General features: G+C 47.3%; 1 protein-coding gene across 2 annotated transcripts in view; it reads right to left on the bottom strand.

Annotated features, from left to right (window-relative positions):
• The window catches only part of LOC137654481 (uncharacterized), a 69,243-nt gene extending 51,603 nt beyond the window's left edge, over positions 1–17,640 (bottom strand). Inside the window, exons 1-2 of one of the 2 annotated variants that reach the window (XM_068388145.1) lie at positions 17,549–17,640; positions 15,313–15,508 (exon numbers count right to left, since the gene is read on the bottom strand). In XM_068388145.1, the coding sequence (XP_068244246.1) occupies positions 15,313–15,498 (186 nt within the window). In that variant the 5' untranslated portion in view covers positions 15,499–15,508; positions 17,549–17,640. The other variant, XM_068388146.1, reaches the window with a different exon arrangement.
• Positions 17,641–17,944: the final 304 nt, after the last annotated feature.

Below are 17,944 nucleotides of genomic sequence, written 5' to 3' on the forward strand. Positions count from 1 at the left end.
GGTTTGCCTTTATTATCATCATTACTTGCTAAGCTACAACCCTAGTTGGAAAAGCAGGACGCTATAAGCACAAGGGCTCCAACAAGGAAAATAGCCCAGTAAGGAAAGGAAACAAAGATAAATAAGGGATTTTGACCAAGGAAAAATCTATTTCTGAGCTCAACCTGTGTCGCTCCATGAAATGCTCCTTATAGCACCATTTCTAAGGTATAAATACTGCTAAATATACCAAAGAAAAAAGTTGCATGGAATGCCAGGAATAAACCCAGCTCGCTCACTCTTATAGAGTATCGGTTTAGTAACTGGGGCGTGTTATAACCCCTACCAGAGGTCCCTTACCAATTAGTCTTCTCCTTCCTCAAAATCCACCCGATACTACGAGGTGTCGTTCTACATCCGACTACTGCCTGCTACTACGACTACCCCCCCCCCCCCCCCCACCCTTACCACTACCCACGCTTCTTCCCTCATTCCTTCTCTAGCACCAGTGATATCCATACGTGTTTGTTTTTATAGCTTCTGTGTTTTGAAGATGTCTGACGTTTTGGAGATCCCTGCTCCTAAGTTGAGTATTGTAATTTGATATTTCTAGGTAGCGACACACGTTAAATTAATAACATTGTTAATTTTAGTCTAAGAAGAGTAACATTAAAATAAATATCTCCCATATAAACTATGAAAACTTTAACAAAATAAGAGGAAGAGAAACATGATAGAATAGTGTGCTCGAGTGTACCCTCAAGCAAGAGAACTCTAACCCAAGACAGTGGAAGACCATGGTACAGAGGCTATGGCACTACCCAGGACTAGAGAACAATGGTTGGATTTTGGAGTGTTCTTCTCCAAGAAGAGCTGCTTACCATAGCACAAGAGTCTCTTCTACCCTTACCAAGAGGAAAGTGGCCACTGAACAATTACAGTGCAGCAACCCCTTGAGTGAAGAAGAATTGTTTGGTAATCTGTGTTGTCAGGTGTATGAGGACAGAGGAGAATATGTAAAGAATTTGCCAGATTATTCAGAGTGCGAGTGTGTGTGTAGGAAAAGGGAAAATGAACAATACCCAGAGAGAAGGATCCAATGTAGTACAGTCTGGCCATTCGAAAGACCCCATAACTCTCTAGCAGTAGTATCTCAATAGGTGGTTGGTACCCTGGCCAACCTACTGACCCTGGTTCCTTGATGATGCCTGCTGTGGATGTTGAGGACCCTTCTCCTGCCCTTGGAGCTTTGCCGGGGGGGCAGGGGTGGGGGACACTGCTGTGGGGGTGCCACAGAGTAAGGACGAGACGTCATAGCTTGTTGGAGGAGGAAGTCATAACTGGCCTTCCTCCAGCCTCCACAGCTGCCTAGATATCCTCCATGTTATAGAGGGAGAGGCCATCCACCAGGGCGTTGTGCAGTTTCATCGCCTCTCTCCTCGGCACCTGTTTCATGAATTTTGAGATGACTCCATCGAGCAGTCTCAAAACCCAGTTGACCCACTGACTGAAGATGTTTTGAGTCAAGAACTAACAGGGTTCCAGAAAGCAGGAAGGCACACATTGCCTCCCTGTTCTGTTCGATGGAGAAATCTGTCCCGAAAAGGTACCCCAAACAGTAATCTAACCATGAAGCAGCTTGCAAAGAACACTTTGTAACGTCCATTGCAGAGAGCCCCACCAACAAGGAGGAGAGATTGTCCAAGGGTCTAGAGGGAGAGGGGACGAGGCGTCGTCCACTACATCGTAATACTTCTTTCTTAGCCTTGGTTGGCCTGGGAGAGTCATGAAGGAGATCCGGGACCTTGTCCTTTCCCTCTGCTGGAATTTGGTCTGGCGTCTTTTCATTCAAGGGGGTGACCTTAGGGCTGGCAGATGGAGGCAACGTGCCCTCAGAGTGGTCTGATCCGTAGTTAAAGGGTTCTTCCTTTCACGAACTCACATCCATAAGAGTTTACTAGTAGAGGAGTGAGACCTAGGGGGGAGGCCACTGTGATTCGGTTGTAAGGGAGCAGACCTGGAAACTGCAGTGTATTCCTTTGAACTTCATTAGCCGTGGTCAAAGTCCAATTCTTGGGAATCGTCTTTATATACTTTCACTCTCGTGGGCGGATGGTGAATTCTGCAAGAAGCGAGGTGTCCTTCCTCTCTGGTTCCCTCGGTCTAATTTCCTCAATGGGAGTGGAAGAGGAGGAAACGAGGGGTAAGGTACCTTCGGGATGAAGATCTTGGGACCGCATGGTCCAGGTCTATTGGTACAACCTTACAGTTCTCTGTATAAGTGCCCTTCCTCGGAAACCTACCTGTACTTGCGCGCCAGACAACAATTCCAGGTTTGGGGAAGAAGGTGACTGGCACGTAGATAGGCGCATTCTGAACTCCGTATAGGGTTGGCGAGGGATTGATTTGGCATGTAGTTGGGAGCGCGCATCGAACTTCATCCAGAGTTGGCGAATGAATTTGGAGTGTAGCTGGGTATGTGCCCTGAACTCTGTATAGAGTTAGCAAATGATAGATTTGGCGCAGAGCTGTCGACACGCACGCCAAATCCTGTCTAGAGTTGATGAGTAAAGAATTTGGCACGTAGCTGGGAGCGAGCCCTGAACTCTTCGCCCTCTCAACTCACTAGGTGGGAAGGTGTGTCTCAGACTCGCCCACAAGACCATAATCAGCAAGTTCCTCAGCTAGCACGCCCTGAAGGAAGTCGGACATACTCCTTTACCCTAACCTCATGCTCTTGCACTTACGGATGTTTTAGCACGCTGCATTATGGGTTCAGAACTCCATTCCCCTTGCCTTAGTAAGGATGATGCTCTTCAACACTTTGAGCTTCTCAGGGTCAGCTAAGTTTACAGTGGTAGCCAAAAATTCCAATAACCCTGATCATTGGTCCATTCGGAAGGAGGTCTGAAGCATAACTTCTGTCATTCTCTCCATGTTTGAGGCATTAGTGGGTGTGAAAACCATTGACAGGGGGCTAGCCTCTCTGTGTTCAAGCACTGAGCCAGATTTGGAGACACAGCAGAGGAGAAGGGTCATCATTAAGGATGCTAAAATGCTTCCTCTGCCTTACAAATGGAGGGTGAAGTAGTTTAATAGGACTGCCAGCCCTAAAGGAGTCCTTCCTTGCAGAAATCTGCGAGTCGACTTTCATATGTGACCCAGCAGCAAGTTTAGACCATGGTAACTCTAACCGTTGTCTACTGGCCTTGGAAATTTTGCATAGGACGTCTATGGCCATATCTCTCCCGTTAGGAGGGGAATAGGAAACCTCACTAAGGCCGTTAACCTGTCTCATGCAAGCCAGAACTTTCAAGAAGGTCGACTCTGACATGCAAGAACCCTTCTTGCTTGTCAGGAGCTTTGGGAAGGCTAGAACTGGTAGCTCTCTTAAAAAATCGTCTGCTTCATCATCTTTTTCCATCTTGAAATCAGAAACTGGTCAAGTTTGAGATGGATAGTCATTTTCAGGTTGAGCCAAAGGGAACGAGGCCTAGACGGGTCAACTCCTGCCTCATGAGTTGTGAAAGAGGTTGCAGTATATTGAACTCACTTCTGAAGACTTGGGTCTCTCAAAAGCTTGAAAGCCCAATTCTTAGGAAGCGTGTTAGCATCCTTCCTCTCCCAAGCCTTACTAGTGAAGGAGGCAAGGATGCTGACATCTTCCTTCTGCCTTTTAGTCTCAAGAGACTCAGCAGGGCTTGGACCCAGTTGAACTATGGTTGTAAGGCTTCTAAGGAAGGGAAGGTGTCCTCGCAACAACTTTGATTGGCGAAAGCTTGTAGGAGTCGGCAAACGAGACCTATCTGGGAGATCTCAATCCCGTGGGTCCTAGGGTGGAGAGTAACCACCGGAGGTTGAGTGTTTTGCCTCTTTATGGGGCGCCTTGGGTTTAACTTCACAGTATAAAACACTAGGCTCTCCATGAAGGGCTCAAGCTCGTAAGCCTATGCTTCGAATATGACAAATTCGGAGATAATTTGTATTTTTCCTAACCATACAAACCTTAGCTATTTACATAGGGTTTACTTTCGACGTAGCTGAAATTGACGAGCCATTAGATTTTAACGAGGGTTTACTACCCCCGCGCTAGTTAGCTGGGGTAGCTTGCTACCCCTCCCCCCTCACACACCGGTGAAATGTCTCACTTCACTTAGAAGTAGGACTTGACTTGGGGGACAGGGCTGGCATGCAAATATGTGTAAATAGCTAAGGTTTGTATGGTTAGGAAAAATACAAATTATCTCCGAATTTGTCATTTGTTCCGTAACCGAAATACAGTGATACCTCTGGATACGAAAGTTTCTGCTTACGAAAAATTCAGGATACGAAAAGTGATTCGAAGATTTTTATGCCCCAGGATACGGATAAAATTTCAGGATACGAAAACCTTACGAGATCCCAACTCTTCGCCGAGAGTAATTTTAAAAAGCGGCCGCCGCCTGACTTTGAACTTGGGTAGACTCACTTACAGCCTCCCGCTCACCCATTGGTTATCTCCCTACTCAGACGCTAGCTGACGCCATAAGATCCTGCTTTCCTATTGGTCGGCAACTATCCCAGCTTGCCTACGCACGGGCGTTCATCTCTCTCTCTCTTTTCGTTCCGACCGCGGTATCGTTAACAGACATTGTGTGCTTTCGCTTGTTTGACTTAGTGTTAATATACAGTACATTCGTACGCCAAGTGTTATCGATAATAAACATTCGTTACTGTGCACTGTACTGTATTAGTGTTTACTATACATAGACTGTATATAACGTTACAGTGTATTATATTACGTATTACTGTAGCCATGGGTCCCAAGAATGTTGCCGAAGGAAAGAAGAAGAAGACGATGCTCTCGATGGAGACGAAACTTGAAATCGTTAAAAAGTACGAGTCTGGCATGCGTTTAAGTGCGATCGCCAAGGAGTATGGCCGGAATCCATCTACGATAGGCACCATCCTGAAGCAGAAGGCGGCCATAAAAGCAGCGACACCTTCTAAGGGCGTCACTATTTTCTCCAACAAGAAAACCCACGTGCATGACGAGATGGAGAGGCTGCTTCTTGTGTGGATCAAGGACAAAGAGATCTCAGGAGACACCATCACTGAGACTACAATTTGCCAGAAGGCCTCCGCCATTTTCGGTGATCTCGTGCGTGCTCAGGCCGAAGAAGGAGCAGGAGAAGGAACATCCCAGCAGGAACCCTCAGAGTTCAAGGCTTCTCGTGGGTGGTTCGAGAAGTTCAAGAAAAGGACTGGCATCCATTCAGTGGTACGGCATGAGGAGGCAGCCAGCTCGGACACGAAGGCCGCCGAAGCCTTTGTTAAAACGTTCGACGAGTTGACTCTGCAGGAAGGCTACAGTTCGCAGCAAGTTTTCAATTGCGACGAAACTGGGCTTTTCTGGAAGAAAATGCCTCGTCGGACGTTCATCACGGCGGAGGAGAAGAGGCTACCCGGACATAAGCCTATGAAGGACAGGCTTACCCTTGCTTTTTGTGGGGACTGCAAGATAAAGCCCCTGCTGGTGTACCATTCAGAAAATCCCCGAGCCTTCAAAGCCCACAAAGTCATTAAGGAGAACCTTCCCGTGATGTGGAAGGCGAATGCAAAAGCCTGGGTAACGAGGCAACTGTTCATTGATTGGGTGAATGTCTGCTTCGGTCCGACTGTCCGAAAATATTTGGAAGAAAAGTGCCTCCCTATGAAATGTCTGCTGGTGTTGGACAATGCTCCAGCTCACCCTCCTGGCCTCGAGGAATATCTTCTGGCCGAGTATTCCTTCATAAAGGTCCTGTATCTACCGCCTAACACCACCCCTCTCCTCCAGCCCATGGACCAGCAAGTTATTTCTAATTTTAAAAAATTGTACACGAAGCATCTCTTCAAGAGATGTTTCCAAGTCACAGAGAGTACAAACCTCACTCTGCGTGAATTTTGGAAAGATCACTTCAACATCGTGATATGCCTCAAACTCATCGATCTCGCTTGGCAGGAAGTTTCGAGGCGTACCCTAAACTCATCTTGGAGGAAGCTGTGGCCTGATGCTGTCTCTGCACGAGACTTCGAGGGATTCGGGAAGCCTGGAGGCGAAGCCGAGATCGTTGACGATCCTGAACCAATTCAGCAGTCTGAGGTGGCTGACATCGTACATCTTGGTACGTCCATGGGGCTGGAAGTTAGCGCGGAAGATATAGATGAACTTATCGAGGAGCACCACGAGGAGTTGACGACGGACGACCTGAAGGAGTTGGAGACGATGCAAGTGAGTGATGTTCAAGAGCAGTTCTCTAGCGGTGATGAGGAGGATGTTGCACCTTTAAAAACGGCAGACATCAAGGAAATTCTTGCATGTTTCCATAAAATGGCAGACTACGTCGAAAAGGAACATCCAGAAAAAGTTTATACCAACCGTGCGCTTCAACACTGCAATGACGTTTGCCTAACGCATTTTAGAAATGTGTTGAAAAGTAGGCAGAAACAAGCTTCAATGGATAGTTTCTTATTAAAGAGGCCAGCGGTATTAGTAGGCCAAGACGAAGGTGAAAGTGAAGAAAAGAAATAGAAAAGAGGAAGGGATGAAGAATTAGAAGGTGAAAGTAAAGAAAAGAAACAGAAAAAAGAAAGTGATGAAGAAGTAGAAGGTGAAAGTAAAGAAAAGAAACAGAAAAAAGAAAGTGATGAAGAAGTAGAAGAGATTTAGAAAATAAGAAAAACGTAAAGTTATAAAAAAGCAAAAAAAAAAATTCAATTTTAAGTTTTATGTTACCGTTAAGTGTTAAAGTAATTTTTTCTTTCATTTTATAGTTTTCCATACGTAATGTTAATTGTTAATTATTTCTGCCATTTTATTATTTCGTAAAGTTTAAGTGTTAATGTGTTAAGTGTGTAAATTACTGTACGTAGTCTGTCACTTGTTACATTTTCTGCCTTATGCCATCCTCCTCTGCCGCGACTTCGCTATCGGACATCGTCTCAATCAAAAGGTAAGTTTCAACTTTTTTGTTACACTAATTAACTGTAACCTTTTTTTTCAGAGTGTACAGGTATCAATCCTTAATTTAGGTGTACGTACAGGTAACAATACACCTTCACTGATCTAAATGCTTTACGTACATACAGTACCGTAACTTTTATACAGTAGTAAAGAAAACGGACCGTTTTCTTTGGGCTTGGGGGGGATAACTTGGCTATAACTACATTATTGAATAATCTCATAGTGGTTTCTGGAATGGATTAGGCTGTTTTTAACGGTTGTGTTAATTATTGAATGATAGAAATGGCTGCATTGCATGTTTATTACTACAGTTTAGCGTGTTTATGAAAGAAAAGGTGACTTTTTATAAGGCTTGGAATGGATTAGGCTATTTACATGTAAAACGCGACTCAGGATACGAAAATATCAGGATACGAAACCGCATCCTGAACGGATTACTTTCGTATCCTGAGGCATCACTGTACAAACCACGCTATTTACATAGGGTGACTTACCCCTTAGGAAGGGTGGAAAGTCCCCAGCCATACTCTTTGGCTTACCCGGGGACTCAGAATCCGAGTGAGCCGCACTCGAGAAAAGGAGTCCCTGCACCTCACAAGTTCCTTGCTCTGCAAGGAACGAGTGGCCTACATAAGCTTGTGTGTGAAGGAAGAAAGTGTGACTTGTCCTAGGCAATTGACCTGGAGTTCTTAGACGGAACTCTGGGTTAGGACGTTCCCAATACCACCTCGTCAGGGTATGGGGGACGCGACAGTATTATCTCAATACTCGGAACACAAGGAAGCATGGTTTACCTGCAGAGGTTTGAGGTCAGCTATGCAGAGACCAGGATGCTGCTTTCCCCAGGAGAGGGGAGGATGAAGAAAGAAGTAAGGGCCAGACATACTTCTTCCGTTCATGCAGTCAAAAACCCGGTAACAATGCCCTCAACCTTCTGCTACCTGTCCAAAAAGGAGCCTGAGGTTAGACCAGCTGTTGTGTAGCCACCACCGGGCGATAGAAACGTATCGATACCCCTGTGGGTCACGTCCTGCAGGAAGTGGGCTGCGAAGGTCGCTAGACGCTTCCAGACTCCAGCTTGTAGCACCTGCGTCACAGAGTAGTCCCTCTTGAAGGCCAGGGACATTGCGATGTATCTGACATCGTGGGCTGTAGGGCGACGTGACGGGGGAGGGTCTGGATTCAGATCGAGATGAATGCCCTTGAATCCGGGCTGAAAAGGCATACTTGGTGACCCTCCCCTGCGTCTTTCCTGTGCTCCCAAACCGGGCTTGCACGTGAGGACGAACTGCAGATGTTCTTAAAAGATAACCCCTCTGGTTCCTTACTGGCAAGTAGGAGAAGGTCTGGGTCATCTGTTACAGAACGGAGACTCGAAATCTTGAAGGAGCCGAACCGAAGGTCCGGGACTCCAAGATTCTGAGTCTAGTAATCAACTCAGGAACGAACCTGAATGTTACCTCCCCCTATCCTCTTGAAAGGGCGGAGTCGTACGAGAGACCATGAAGATTGCTTACACCCTTGGCCGAGGCCAGAGCGAGCAGAAGCACAGTCTTCCAAGACGGGCGACGATAAGAGGCCTGACGTAATGGTTCGCAAGAAGATCTCTTAAGGGTCTTAAGAGCCCGAACCATGTTCCATGGAGGAGGTCTCACTCCGACTGGGGGCAGGTACGTTCGTAGCTTCGCATGAGCGAAGAAAGATCCAGCGGGGAGGAAATGTCTATTCCTTTAGCCTGAAGGCCAGGGTAAGGCTGAGCGATAGGCTTCACTGCCGAGAGCGGAAATAGAGTTTTCTCCCGCCGATAAACAATAACTCCGTTATTGCTGGAGTAGAGGCATCAAGGGGAGAGGTACCTCTCCCACGACACCAACCACAGAAGACTCTCCACTTCGCCTGGTAGACCCCTGCGGATGACTTTCGCAGGTGACGCGACCTCAGCTCCGCGACTGTTGCGGGGTGCCTCTTTGTGAGGAGGTGTCGTATAGTCTCCAGGCGTGAAGCCGAAGCGATGCTACGGCTTGTTATAGATGTTGCAGTGTGGTTGTTTGAGTAGCCTGTGTCGTGGAAGAAGCTCTCCCAGGAGTTCCGCCAGGGGATGCAGAAGGTCCAGAAACCGTTCTGCGTAAAGTCGCAGCGGAGCTCTCAGGGTCATCGATAGGTTGACCGACAATCTGGTCTCGTTGAGCCCCCTTCTCAACAGACAAAAAAAATGGTGGGAAGACGTAGGCGTCGATGCTGTCCCACCGTTACAGGAAGGCATCTTGCCAAAGAGTCTTGGGGTCTGACACTGGGGGGTAGTACAGCGGCAGCTTGAAGTTCCAGGCTGTCGTGAGCAGGTCCCCCAGGCCAGGATTTTGCTGGTTACTAGAGGCCAAAGACCCCCAGGTACTCTCTATCTGTGAGTCTCTGCCCAGATTGTCGGAGAGAACATTCCTCTGTCCGGAATGAGCGAGCCGATAGTGGTATTGAGTGGACTTCGGTTCATCTCAGTATCTCTACTGCAAGATGCGAAAGTATGAAAATGTACCTCCCTGCTAGTTGGAATACGCCCGTACCATGGAGTTGTCGCGCACGGAGCGACTCGGCAGGATCTGTTGAAGGGCCAGACTACGGCCTCTAAGCCTAACTGAATGATGTGGAGGTACCCTTCAGGTCCTGACCATAGGCCTGAACCAGAACATGGGGGCCCCCCCTTTCTTTGACGAGTCCGAGAACAGCATCAAATGCGGGGGAAGAACGAGAAGATCCACTCCCTGTAAGAGGTTTCCGTAGGTCGACCCCCATTGCAGGTCTAATCGTTCCGCTGGTCCCATAGGGACCAGAAAGTCCGGTTAATCGTCGCTTTGACTCCACCGGAACTTGGGCCGCCTAACAGGGAACTTATCCTGAGGCGACCGTTCGGGACTTGGACGGGTCAAGGAGGAAAGGAGACCTAAGAAACTTACCAAGATAGGGCTGAAAGCTCTCCTTGTCTGAGGAAAGGTTCTGCGACTCTCCTCAGCCTTGCCACAGTCAACTGATGGGAAGGCTTGGAGAAGGAGTCAAAATCATGGCTAGATATCCCAGATGTTGAGGTAGAAATAGAGAAGGCTCCTTGCGAATTACCATGATCCCTAGATCTTGGTAAAGTCCCGGAAGCTTGTCTCGGTGTCGAAGAAGGTCGATTCCGAGACTACCGGAATTAGCCAGACCTCCAGAAAGCGATGGAGGCGGAAGCCTGCTCCTGAGTGGCCATGAGAGAGCAGGGAGAGTTCTCTGGTGAAAACCTGCGATGCTGCGGCGGGATCTCAACACAGCATCTTGAACTGGTACATCTGTAGTCTAGGCTGAATTCCAAGTGTTTCCTGGAAGACGAATGGAATGGGACCTGGAAGTACCCGTCCTTCCGATCCAGGGCATATGGAGTCTTGTGGTCTCGCTACAAGTCTGATCGATTCTGCTGTTCCACGCTGAACGAAGTTTGTTCGACAAACTTGATCAGAGCTGTGGTCGATGACGGGATTCCCGTCTCAGATGCTTTCCTTACAAGAAAGGATCAACTGAAGAAGCCGGGGGGGAAGCCGTCGACGACCCTATGGAGGGCATTCTTCTAGAGCATGGCTCCTTCTGCCGGAAGGGCAAACCCCTTGCCGATCCCAAGGCATAGAAGCTCAGCGACACTGGATTCGCTGTCAGTGGAGGAGAGATGTTAAGAGCGAGGCGCGATATCCTTGGCTGATCAGAGATCGTGCAGGAGTCGGCACCGGGATGCTGCTTTCTGAAAGAGTAATCTTAGGCATCCCCCCAGCGGGAAACCTGCAGGGGGGTTGCCAATCCTAGAGTTTGCAAACTCTGCCGCTCCCTCTAGGATTATTGCCTCCCCGGGAGGACTTCCCGTCCTACCTGTCCCTGACAGGAGGGGACTGCTATGTACACCTTGTCTTAGCTGCCGGAGCCGGTTCCGATAACCTAGGCTGACGAGGCTGTATGATGAGGCGTCGGAGGCTTGCAGGGTCTGGAAGTAAGCGCCTTTTGGAGGAGTGAATCAAGATTCGACATCCTCCGCACACCAGCTGTCCATTTCTCTGTCCTTGGGCTCAAACAAGCTCTTCTCAAGGATGGAAGAGTGTCTGAGTTTGCTGACATCCACGGATGGGACTTCCGAGAGGAAGCCCTCGGTCACTGCGTATAGATGCTTCAACATCGAGTTTGTCCGCAAGTACGAAACTTGGCGACGGAACGCAAAGGTGCTTGAGCCCGAGAGAAGGAAAGTTCCCATGATCTTCCTGGAGCTTCCTTGTACAAATCCTCGGGTCGCAATCGGAGAGGGAAAGGCCTGGTAAGCCCCTTCCACGAAATGGTGAAGAGGAAGGGCTAGACCAGTCACCCCCTGCCGGCCGAAGAATTTCTCGAAAGAAAACTCCCTGGCAAGCCCCTTCCACGGAATGGTGGGGAGGAAGGGCTAAACCAGGTTCTGAAAAGAAGGAGAAGAATGTTGCTCAGACCTCCCTGAAGATTCTTCCTGCTCTTGTACGTGCCATGCTCTGGGTTTACGGGGTGAAGATCGTGCCAAGTTGCCCGTGTTGCGAAAACCCGACGGGAATTGCGGTCGAAATCGCCCTGGCGCTCGCGCGTGGGCAAACATGGGTGCGCCCTTGCGCGGGCACGCAGTCGAAAGTGCGCGAGGGAGCGCAGGTGGGGGTGAGCGTGGTTGGAAGGGCGAGCGCTGGCAGTCGGAATCCGATGGTGCGAAGGCGAGCAATGGAGCGTAGGCGAGCGACGGAGCGTTGGCGAGTGATGGCTCACTGGCGGGAACCGCGCTGGCGCTCGCACGATGGAAAACCGTTGGTTCGCGCACGGGCGAACATGGGTGCGCATGTGCGCGGGCACGCGGACGAGAGGGCGAGCGCAGGCGGCCCGGACACCGATGGCGTGTAGGCGGGCGATGGCGCGCTGACGAGCGATGGCCCGTAGGCGAGTGAAGGCGCGTTGGCAAGCGATGGCACGTTTAAAGACGCTTGCGCGGGAGCGTAGGAGATCGCTGGGGCGTGAGAGACTAGAGAAGATCGTCGGCGAGGAGGCAAAGGAAATCTTCTTGCCTGCGCCCAGATCTGGTAGATCGTGGCGTGAGGGCGAACGTTGGCGCGCATCGCGCTAATCAGGAGGCACGCAGGTGCATCAGGAAGGGGAGCGCTGACGCGTGCTGGCAAGCAAGCGATCGTGGGCGTTCAGGAACCGTTGGCGCCCATGGCGCGTAGCAGGAAAGGGTGCGCAGATGTGCGCTGGCGCACAGAAGGTCAGAAGCACAAGTGAGCGCTGGCGCGCAGGAAGAAGATCTACGGCGAGACTCAACTACCGGAGATCGTGGTCCACAGCAGGCGAGTGCTGGAGCGCTACTGCCCGCCCGCGCGCAGGTAAAACCTGGCACTTAAGGGACTTACCCACACTGTGGAATAAGCCCCTTAGCCCCAAAGGGACCGGTGCCCGTTGTAAACGGGGTGTGTTGGCGCCCACTGCGCATCTGCGTCCACGAACGGAGATGAAGACTAGAAGGTCTGGCAGGAGTAGAGCAGCTGCAACGGACGGTACTCGTCGAAGAGGATCCTCTACGGAGAACGTCGAATGAAGATGAAGACGACCTCGGAAAGGCGCAACACCCTCCGACCTCCGAAGAGGAGTCTCTGATCGTGAACTCCCCCGAGGAGAAGAGTCACTGGCAGGAGAGACCGTTGGCATCAGCTGTCCCCGAAGGGAACTGAGCCCTCAGCAACAACAGCAAGAGTCCTCCTCCGAAGAGGAGTCTCTGTGGTGAACTCCCCCCCGGGGGGAGAAGCACTCGCAGGAGAGACCGTAGGGCTCAGCTGCCCTCCGAAGGGGACTGAGCCTTCAGCAACAACAGCAGACGGAGGCCTCCGAAAAGGAGTCTCTGTGGTGAACTCCCCCCCGGGGGGAGAAGCACTCGCAGGAGAGACCGTAGGGCTCAGCTGCCACCCGAAGGAGACTGAGCCTTCAGCAACAACAGCAGAAGAGTCCTCCGAAGAGGAGTCTCTATGAGTGTCCTCCCTCACGAACGAGAGAGGAACACTTCGTAGAAGAGACGGGTCAGCAAGTGACCTAAAAAGAGCAATCCTCCGAAGAGGGGCTCCTGCAGTTGCTCAGCCCCTTGAGCGTAGCTGCAGGTGCGACCGCTCAGCACCAAGAGCATAGTCGCACGAATTCCATGGTCCGAGCTTGCAACCGCTCAGCCCCTTGAGCAAGGTTACAAAAACGGTCGCTCAGCAGCAAGAGCATAACCGCCGGAGGACCAGGAATAAAATCAAGATAAGAGGAGTTCCCCCAAGGAGGCGAGCCTCCCAAGAGTTCTAAGATGAACTGAAGAGCTGTCAGTCGTCACGGGAGCACTTCCAGGAGAAGGAGACACGCCCCTGACGAAGTGTTATAGGGGAGGCAGCAACAGCAGACTCCCCAGGCCCAACAAGACAGCTCGCCTCGTTGTCACATTATACAAACGAAAACTGGATGTTAACTGTGAAAAAATAAAAAGTAATTAGTTAACATTCATTCCACCGGGAAGACTCCGAAGAGGAATCCCGAGGGAAAAGAACACAAGAATTACACAACAGGCATGAGCCCTCAACTCCACTTACACTCCCGGAAGGAGAGCTGTAACAAACACAGAATTATAACAATTATAATTATGTAATTAAAAAATGAATGTTCACTAAAGAAAGAACGAAAAACCCCTAAAGAAAGCGTTCTAAAAAAGCTGAAAAGTTAACAAATACAATTAGATTCATAAAAATAATTGAGATAAAATGTACGGAGTAGCAACCCCACCCGACACGGGAAGGAAGCTACCCAAGACGTAGTAAAACGTAGTAAAGGGTGAACGACCTCAAGAGAGAGAGAGAGAGACCGTAGTCAAACTCGATCGCGACCCATGAAATTACACCGTGGTGGCCTAACTGCCGCGGGCTCCACGGAGATATCGTACACTACACACACAAGCACGAACTCTGAAAAGGAAACTTACTGATTTCTATACTCAAATATATACATAAACATGAAATATGTTTACATATATATATAGTATAAGAAAAGTAAGTGATTAAGTAAAGACTAAACATAAAATGGCTGCCAAGCGAGGACGAAGACAGACACGTCTGTACATCGTCCGAGCCAAAAGTGAAGTGAGACATTTCACCGGTGTGTGAAGGGGGAGGGGTAGCAAGCTACCCCTCCCCTACCCCTGGTAACTAGCGCGAGGGTAGTAAACCCTCGTTAAAATCTAATGGCTCGTCAATTTCAGCTTCGCCGAAAGTAAACCCCATGTAAATAGCATGGTTTGTATTTCGGTTACGGAACAACTTTGAATTTCAGGATGAAAATCAAGTCTGGAAACGTACTCCACGGGATCTGCTGCAGAGGACGAACGTCCGGGAGGTAAGAGACCAAGCAGAAGGGACTTCCTTCTGTCAGCTCTAAAGAGGGAAGTGCTGAAGTCAACACCGGCAGGAACAGATAAACTGTCCTGCTGTACGCCACAAACCAACATCTCAAGTAACCTGTCCTTCAACGAGGAATCCGAAAGTTCCAAGGAAAGCCACAGGAGACAAAGAGCGTCATGCGATGCAGCCACACCAAGGGAGTAAGTTTTCGCCGCCTCGGTAGGGGAGACTGGAAGAACTTCCAAACCCAAGGGCCATCTCTCTTACTCATTTGCTGCCAGAGTAAACCAAACAAGAAGAGGTAGAGGGGAGAGTATCAGGAGAGGGAGGAAGTGTGGGATTTCTTTGACTACAATGAAGACCAAGAAGGCGAAAAATTCCTTTTGAAATTCTTCTTCCTCCTGCCATACTGCTCCCCCTGGGAGGATGACCACTCCCGACACTTGTCTCATGAAGATGCCTTTGTGCAGGAGTGTTATCTGCACAAAGGACAAAGCCAATGAGGATCCATCTCCAACACTGACTTAAAGATAACGCAAGAGCATCCCGCTATGCCAGGACGCACCTTCAAATTGGCAACCTCAAGGTTAACCACTCACACCTTACAAGAAAGCACAAATCATTAAAGGAAAACCAGCTCCAGGAGCATGGAAGAGACCGTGTCCGCTCTCAACCACAGCTAAAACCAAAGTGGGGTTGTTGTGTGCTTTCCCGCTACCCACTGGTAACAACCAGACCGGTTGTTGGCACCTCATTAAAAGTTTTTATAACCGTGTTCCAGCTTACGCTAATTTCTATCTCCTACGTAAAGAAAAAGGGTTTCTATTCATGTCGGAACAAATTAACTTTATAGCTCATATTTACAAGTTCTCACTAAATGCAATATGTACAGTATACAAAAGAAAAAAAATAACTTACTCGAAGAAAATCCCTGAAGTATGTAGAACAGGCAGCTAAAATAAGCTGGTGAGCTCTCACTTTACTGCCATCACCACAAACAACAGTGATATCCACCAAATCTGCCTCCCGTCGTAAACCACTCAAGGTATTGACCAATGAACCGTGGTAATTATTCCACAGGATACAAAATTGACTTCCATCCATTGTTGATACTCTGCCAAAGATATGAAAGTAATCATTAAGAAAAACACTACACTTTTCATGACAGATTCTTGCAAAACATCAATTTCAACAAAAACAATTTTTTTAGCTACCGACTACTTATGCTACTCATAAAATATGACTGTACTATGTCTTTTGGATATATTTTATTCATTGTGTAGAAAGAATACATTTAGTGTGTTGAATACGCTCCACCCATTAAATACATTGTATTCACTAAACTGGATTTTGTCCATTGGATACATATAGCTTACAGGATACATTTTGTTAACTGTAAGTAGGCTGCATTTTGTTGACTGAGTTAATATATCTCATTTTCTTGGCATAAACTAGCTAAGAACTTCACAAAGCTCTGCTACTTTGTTCATATTTTTACAATCATATTCTGATGTTCTGCTCACCAAAACCAGGTGTTTTTGAAGCAAAAGACAAAAAATAATATGTAAAAACAGTAAAAACTATCAAGATCTTTGCTCATGGGCTAGCACTTGTAAACGTCATAACCTCGCATTCCTCTCTAACCCAACCTAGGATGCCATACTTCCACTCGCGGAATGGGACCCGCACTCCACCAAACTTATAAGAAAGCTAGAGCCTTTGTATATAAATGGCCAGTTCTTCCCTTGTATATCAAAAATGAACATCAACTAACCTCAACTTTCCCCCCCCTAACCTAACCTACAAGCTGTGTCCTTACCTACTTACCTAAAGGGGGGCTAACGCACCCCCTACGACCCCCTTTACACTGCCGTATTCTAAGTTTGCCGTAATCATAAATGCAGGTGGCCGCTATCATACATACACCCCACAAAACTAACCTACCAATAGCATGGCTCCTCCCTTCTAAAAGTAGATAATAAGTATCTCTTAATGATGCATGGCTAAAGATATACTAATACTAATGCATAACTTTTTTTTACATTGGAGGAATAATGAACATTGTTATACAGCCTAGAAAGGGAAAGTGTTGTCCCGCCCAGAACTATATTAATGCCTAGAAAAGTAACTGACTATCCTAACTAACCATACCTGGGACACCACTGATGTAAGAAATCTATTGAGCTAGCTGTATTTTGGGCTCCATTTTTCTGAACACCTTTTAATTTGTTTTAAATAAACCCCTGGACAATAAAAGAAGCTGATGCTTGACCTAATTCTAGGTTTATAAAGAAACAGGAAATACAGTTTTAACACCTAAGGCCACCCTAAATTAATGTGATAAGAAAAGTAACAAGGTAAAGAGAAATTAAAGCCCTCTGGGATGCACTGGTTGGCTGCTTCATTGTCATTTATACATTATGCTACAATTATCCTTTCTACAGCATTTCTGTCAAAACTAGAGAGAGAGAGAGAGAGAGAGAGAGAGAGAGAGAGAGAGAGAGAGAGAGAGAGAGAGAGAGATAATACACCAAACCAGTATATAACTAAACAAATAAGTAAAGATTGAACATAGGGGAAAAAATTAGAAGCTATTTGTGTTGAACCTACTATATTTAATGGAAAAATCAAACAAGAATTTGAGAAAAAAATGAGACATGGTATTGGAAAACCATTATGCATGTAATGGATTATATGTATGAGAACTAAAGGTTTCCTATTAATTCAATGGAAAAGCCCGGGAGTAGATCCCTCATGACGTCACAAATACTATAGCGCTGCCTCAACCTGTATTGACTCTGGCGTTCCAACGAATGATATAAAAGATGACCTGTGTCACGATTATTACACGAAATTATCAATTTGCCAATACGGTGTGAAGTGGCAACGAATGAGTCCGTTCTAATGAGCTTTTTATTTTCACTGACATTAACCTACACGTTGCTAATGGTTGCAAAATATGTCCGAGAGGGGTGCAAATTGGGTTATAAAGACCTATCATTCGCCGACAAAGACATTAAACTCTCGTAGAAAACGTTTAGCCAAACTTAAGTACCTATCTACAAACGTTCTACTGAGGGGCCAAGCTTAATCAAGAGTATCGAAGGAATAATGGCATAAAAACCAATTGATAAAAAGGATCAGATCCACTTACCGTAGCCGAAAACGTTCGGGTAGTATTGGAACAAAACAAATGAACCTATCGCTTTAATAAACAAATCTTGGCGAATATTTCTCTATATCACAACAAAATACTATATGTATTATCAAGAGATTTAACAATAACCATTTTATATCAACTTTATAATAATAATGAGTCATAAAAGCAAAGATTAAAAATTTTAAAAGACCGTTCTACTCTCCTTAACACTACAAGTAAGCAGGTTTAAGTATACGTCATTAATACATGCACGCAGTTACTGAAACAAATTATGTATACGATATATATCTATATGTATACATATCTGTGTGTATTACTTAAGACAGGTTCATTGAGTATATATACTGTGTTTTTAAGGTCCCACCAATTCGGATAGGTCCAATTGAGCGA

The sequence above is a fragment of the Palaemon carinicauda genome, chromosome 15 (assembly GCF_036898095.1).
Source record: "Palaemon carinicauda isolate YSFRI2023 chromosome 15, ASM3689809v2, whole genome shotgun sequence".
In the NCBI taxonomy this organism is placed as follows: Eukaryota; Metazoa; Arthropoda; class Malacostraca; order Decapoda; family Palaemonidae; genus Palaemon; species Palaemon carinicauda.